Source organism: Protopterus annectens, chromosome 4.part0 (assembly GCF_019279795.1).
Source record: "Protopterus annectens isolate FY-2018-M chromosome 4.part0, PAN1.0, whole genome shotgun sequence".
Classification (NCBI taxonomy): Eukaryota; Metazoa; Chordata; order Ceratodontiformes; family Protopteridae; genus Protopterus; species Protopterus annectens.
In genome coordinates, this window is record NC_056733.1 from 824721195 (window position 1) to 824727766 (window position 6572).

The following is a 6572-nucleotide window of genomic DNA, read 5'->3' on the forward strand; positions in this document are numbered from 1 at the left end:
TATATAGTTGCCTCTCTCACATGTATTTGTGTTTGTTGGGAGGAGGAGAGGGTTGTCTGTGTACATGAGACAATTGTAGCATTGTTTCAAGATACCCAGATTAACCAGCTGAACTGGAGAGGACGCCAGTAATCTACCACTCGACATGCTAGAACAGTATAAGGGAGTGCTGTGCCTTTAAGGGAAGTGGATATTCACAGGGGTGGTAGGTGGATGTACTGCTTACTTGGTACGAGAGTGCTTACTTAGTAGAGAAGTTTTGAGAACAAGTGCTAGGCTTATAATATAGCGAGTAGTCTGATTATACTAAGAGTAGAGCTTCCTTAAGGGAAAATTTGAAGAGCAGACTTGGCGGAGCCAGAAGAAGTTTAACCGGCTATGCGCACAAATGCGCAAAGCCGTGCAAACGCGGATTATAAACAGGGAACTTCAAAAGAGTTAGAAATGGTCCAAAACAACCAATTACTACAGCTCTTGTGCTGAGGTCACTTCCTACAGGGACAGGTAGGCTGTTCAAGGCTCCCCACTCCCACTGGTGAGCAAAGAAACTTCCTTCTATCCAAGTAAGGTAATGGACAACACAGGAACTACACCACAGCCCAGAATACATCCATGCCTGTAAACTGGTCTAAACTAGTCGAGGAGAGGCGGGAAAACAAGGATTATTTTTTTGTTGTTTTTGTTTTTAGATAGAAACGCACAGAAAATGCAGAAACAGTAATAAATCAGTTACACAGGCTAGCACACTTTAGTGGGCAGCCTCAACAGTTAAATTAAACAAACAAACAAACTTTCGATCAAATTCGACTAAAATGTAACTTTAAGTGCAGATATTAAAATAATGCAGCAAACAGCTATAAAACAGTTTAAGCTTGGTTAGGGTAAGCTAGAGAAGCTATTTCAAGTAAAAATACAGCAAAGATACTTCAAGCCAGAAAGTAGTCGCTTTTCTGAGTTCTCTGTAGCTAGGACCACTCTGCAGGACCACGGGGAGATTGTCTGAGTAGTATAGCCAGAAAAAAACACCCAGAGGCAGAAGTATTTCTTGTATCTGTTTAAATTTGAAGTTAGGTTTGTTGTTGAGCACAAAGCGTTTTTGCCTTCAGAATATTTTGTTGTGTAAGAAGGTTATGGAGAGGTTCTTGGCTATCCTAGGTTCATTTCCTTAAGGAAGTGATTTGACCTGGATTTGCTATGAATCATGTTATGAAGCAATACTTTCATACTTAAAGCTTGCCTTTGAGTCTTTAATACAATTCTTTTACAAGTTTTATTTCTCCATTTTTAACTGCATTTTACTGCGTTAGCGAAGAATTTATTTTGGTTATTTGTTATTTACATAGAAGAATGGTAAAGATGATGGCAGTGGAGAAGACTCTGACTGAAGAAATGGCCTTTATGCAGTCACTCACCGTTTTCTACTTTGCATCTTTAAAGCTGCACGGAGGAATGCATCTTCAATCTCTGAACATCACCAAAGTCCTGAAAGGATCAGTCAGTGTCATCAAGAAAAATAGTTGTTTCATTTCTTTGAGACTTAAAGCTGTCCTTGCCAAAGGTTACCCGAGTGCAGGATGACAGTTGGCGTAACCGTTAAATAAATAAAAATAATTCTGTCCCCTTTCCTCCTTTTCTTTCCCATTTGTTTTTTTTTAGGAATGATTTTAAATAAAAATAACTCTCACCTCTACACCTTTCCTCTCCCATTTGTTTTTCTAGGAATGATGTTTTATGACCTGCTTGAACACTGTTGAAATGCCAATTGGAAAAGACTGCTGTTGTACAATTTTATCTTTTTTTTTTTTTTTTATCTTTATGGATTATTGTGTTTCTAAAATGCCCACAATTGTCTTCAGTGTATGAGCATTTTATTAAAAATATATTCTTATTACACATTTTTGGAAGAGTAATCTCATCTCAACAAAGATATTTTCAACATTGATTTTTTTTTTTCATTTAATGGCCATGGTATTTCTGATTTGCAGAAAATGTTATATTTTGTGCAAAAAGCTGAATATTTTGTACAGTCAGTAAATACGGCATCTTGCAGTATGTGTTTTAATGCAAAAGTACTGTCATTATGAAGTTCTGTTTTTTAAATAAAAGAACCAGATTCTTTGATAGTGGCAAATTTGTTGAAGTGCATAGATATGTATGATGTCCTGACTGAAATGCATTCCAAACAGGTGTTTTTTCACCGCTGGCGTCCGGACAGTATACCAAAGCTTTACCCTTCCCTGGAGCATATGTCCAATGTATGACTTCAGCTCACAAGCATAAGGGTATATTAATGGATGTACGAGTGTAAATCCTTGGACTATCTTATTGCCAGTCTGAATGCAGATCTTGTACACTTTTCTCTGATTTTCGTATGGTCGTTTGTGTTGTTAATCTTGTTGGATTCATTGATTCAGATAAGTGTCCTGTTGGGGAACATTCCTTCTTAACTAGACTGTTTTACAGTATTTTTGTTAACCATCAGCTAGGAGCTTTAAGTGCGAGTGCAGTAGACAGATGCCTATGAAGACCTCCTTACCAAGGCAGAGAACATGAATGTAAAGCTTTCCTCCATTTGCCAATCCTTTGTGCCCAGGACTGTGCATTCCCTTCATCTTCATTCCAGTGACTGAAGCGTTTGGCCCACTCCAAGATGGCAGGCCATAGCGCACCTGAAGTACCTCCAATTCATAAGAAAAAACTCAAGAGGTCTAGGCTCTGTACTGTCAACCCAGCCTGATTCTGATGTACCTGTAGAGGTTACAGAACCCGCAGTATGTCCAGCCCTACCTCAGACTCCCTCTGTTTTGACCCTGCTGGAGGCTGGTATGCACATCTGAAGAGACTGTTAACTGCAACTAAAAAGGTGAAACTACAAATCATTATTTCAGTGGGACCAGAAGGTATCACGCAAATTTTAGTTAGGGAAGAGATTCCTGACAAGCTGAAGTACATCAGGAATTGGAGCCTCCTTGATTGGTTCAAGTGGATATCACCCCAAAGAAAAACAGAAAACCAGGCATACCTCTTCTCCACCTCCTCCTAAGGAGAAGTGGATGGACCTCTCTCAGGGCTTGTTCAAGGCCATTATGGCTCTTAAATTGCCTTCATTTACAGCTCTTCCTCCTACTCCACAGGTTACTGTTGAGTCTTCTTTTTTTGAAGAGTAGGACGCCTCAGATTCCAATAACCGTTCACTAGTCTACGCCTCTCAGATTCACTCTCCTGGCCAAGTTCCATGATATTATAAGGATTCCCTTTCTCCTTACTGTATTGTAGTGGAGGCATCCTTTGGGGAGACTAGGCATATCTGTGATGTCCAAAAGAGATAGTACAGCCTTTTAGAGGTGGGCACTCTAGCCCCCTCCCCTGTCCCTCTAGTCCTGGAGCCCTTCTTGGATGCTTTCAAATCCACATCTGTGGCTTCTTGCTTCCAAAAAGCCAAACAGATTCTACAATATCCCAGTGGACTTAGAATTACTTCTTAGAATCCTGTAGTGGACTCTTCAGCTGTTTCCCTCTCTTCTGACAATCAGTCTAGGCTACTACCTAATGCTAGTGCCCTACATTCAGATGGGGTCAGCAGGGCTATAGATAGGCAGGGAAAAAAGTTTACATTTCTGCTCTGGCCTTCAGTGCAACAAATTACCAAACCCAGATGACCAAATACCTTTTATCTGTCTTTAACCATTTAAACAAGACAGTGATGAACATGCAGTGTACAGAGACTAAACAGCAAATTTTACCCTTGATGAATTGAGCCAATCGGGTGGCCAGACATAGTATAAAATGCAGCTGTGATGTTGAGGCCTCCTCCAGAGCAGCTGCTTCTGGTACAGTCATCCGCAGATATGCCTAGTTACACAATCACCCCATGCCAGAAGATTTCAAGGTTAAGTTCCTTGATCCACTTGACAATATCTTTTTCAGGCCACAGGCAGCTAGCCCAGCCAAAGCCTTACAGGAACAAGGTAAGAACTATGAAAGACTGCAGACAAATCTTATTACCTCTCTACCTAGATACCAGAGGAATTACTTGGCCAAGTGTACTCCTTTTGTTAGAAGGGAACATAGACCTTCTCAGAAAAACAAGAAGCCACCCAGGAAAAAAAATTCTAGAAAAAGTTGAAAAAGACCACAGATCTGGGAGGCCTCCCTTCTCCAATAAGACCCTGTGATTATCTTTCTAGTCCTATTCCCCTCCCCCCTGAGCTTGCCCTACCCTTGCCAAAAAGGCTTACTCAGTCTATTTCAAGCTGGGAGAAGGTTACCAAAGACAAGTGGGTACTTTTCAGCATAAAAGAGTTGCACTATACCTTGGAAAGAACTTCCTCCCTTAAAATGCATTCCATCTCCACCCTTCAATCAGTTACATCTTCTTCTTCCCATGTTTCAGCAACCAGTTCCAAGAACTGATTGAGCCAGTCCTTCAGTTTGTGGGATTAGGATTTTACTGTAGTACATGATCTCTGTTTACTCAACACTTTACTCAAGGTTGCCACATTCAAAATTATTTCACTTCAGTCACTCTTTCCTTTTATTCTTCCTTAAGCATTTCTAGTCATCCTAGATCTGAAGGATGTGTACCTGCATATCCCCATACATACTTCCTGCAGGAAATTCCTGAGTCACTATACTGGTTCATCTCGCTTTCAGTTTACTGCTTTACTTTTTGGGCATTCTACAGCCCCCAGAGTGTTCACAGAGTACATAGTGCCTTTTTGTAGCCTTTTGCAGGACCCTGGGAATTCAGATATTGCTTTACCTAGACTACCTGCTTATTCAGGTCTCTTCATGTCAGATCTTACTGCAACACTTCCAGTTCACGCTCAACCTCCTTATGCAGTTGGGATTCACTGTCCACTTCAAAAAATCCTCCCTCCAGCCACACTTGGGTTGAAGATTGGACACCAGAAAGATGCTATCCTTCTTGCCTTAGGAAAAGGTGCAAAACCTTGTGATTTATTTCCAGTTCTTAACCTCCCTCAAAGCTTATTCAGCGTGGGAGATTTTAAGAGCACCAGAATTTGTGGCAGTGACCATACAAATTCTTCTTTTAGCTGGGTTGTATGTGAAGAAAAATTCAATGGTACTTGAAAATGTATGGTAAGAACACTCTCGTCCCCTTGACACAAAGATTCCCCTCATGCCTTATCTTAAGAAGGAGATCCTATGGAGACTTCCAAGATAGATACACACTGATCAGTAGTTTGTTTATATCTCCCAATGTGAAGGAAAAACAGAAATAAGAGCCAGTGATATTGTCATCTTGAGTAGAATTCAGTTACCGACTTGTACGTACACTACCTAGATGCCAGCAGAGAAGAAATTTAGAGCACTTAAAAGGGGAAGAGAAAACGCTGGAAGAATCCTGCAGCTGTTCAGGCTTCAGCTTTGGTACAAGAGATAGCTTCCTACAATTTAGAAGAAAAAATAAATCAGATTTACTCAGAGGTGATTAAAATAAATGACAAATTGAATGAGTATATCAATTCAAAAACAAAACACTGGAAAAATAGAGGAAGCTTTAACTAGCTATTGATGAACTCATAAAACTGAAAAAAATTATACTGAAATGAAGAAAAGGTGGGTGAGTATGAGACTTGTAAAGGTGACCTGTTTCAAAAAATGATAGTGTTAGAAGACAGCATGCACAGAGGAAATCTGAGATTTTCTGCTACCACTGAAACTAAAAGGAACAGACTCTATTAATTTTAAGAAACCTTTTTATGTTGGAAAAATGAGCGCAACCTTATAGACCGTATCTATGAACAGGAATATAGTATTAAAAAATGAATTTATCTAACACTGTAGCTAAACATGTGAACATAAGTGAGTATCATTTTTTTAAAAATATTTTGTCATTGATCATGTCCCGGTAAAGGTGAGGGGAGGGCCTTCAGAACTTTATTTGCAAAACAGAGTTAAAATGGCAGCTAATTTAATGCCTAGTTTTATCCAGGGTTGAAAGATTGTTGCAGTATGAAACCTATTTTAGCATTAAAAGCTTTGACTGGGTAGGTAATATAAGTGTTAACTACCTTTGGGGTTAAAACAAGTTATTTAAATAATAAGGTAGTTTGGTCTTGTACCTGTCTGCTTTATATTTAAAATGTTTTGTAAAAAAATGCTTTAAAGAAAAGGGTGTAATTTTAGCATTAAAAGCTTTGACTGGGTAGGTAATATAAGTGTTAACTACCTTTGGGGTTAAAACAAGTTATTTAAATAATAAGGTAGTTTGGTCTTGTACCTGTCTGTTTTATATTTAAAATGTTTTGTAAAAAAATGCTTTAAAGAAAAGGATGTAATGATTGCATCATTGTACTTGAGTCTTTTTAAACAGAGCTTTTACTGTGGGTGAAGAGTCTGAAGAAGTTCACATATGGTTTAAGTGAACAAAAGTGCTTCTTTATTTTTATTGAAATAAAGTTCATTGAAGGACTGACTAGCTTTTCTGCTGAATGTCATTGCTTTCCAGACCTGTAGCAGTATTTTGGATTATTTTGTAATTTTAAGAAATGGCAAATAAGTAACTGGACTGGTATTCCACAGCAGGATTTATTAATTGAAACTGC

At 38.9% G+C, this 6572-nt stretch overlaps 1 protein-coding gene across 3 annotated transcripts in view; it reads left to right on the forward strand.

Annotated features, from left to right (window-relative positions):
* Nucleotides 1–1598, forward strand: part of PUS1 (pseudouridine synthase 1) — a 396339-nt gene extending 394741 nt beyond the window's left edge. For all 3 annotated transcript variants that reach the window (XM_044068769.1, XM_044068767.1, XM_044068768.1), the window contains one exon: nt 1344–1598. In XM_044068769.1, coding sequence (XP_043924704.1) covers nt 1344–1385 — 42 coding nt within the window. In that variant the 3' untranslated portion in view covers nt 1386–1598. The remainder of the gene's footprint in view (nt 1–1343) is intronic.
* The last annotated feature ends 4974 nt before the right edge of the window (nt 1599–6572 follow it).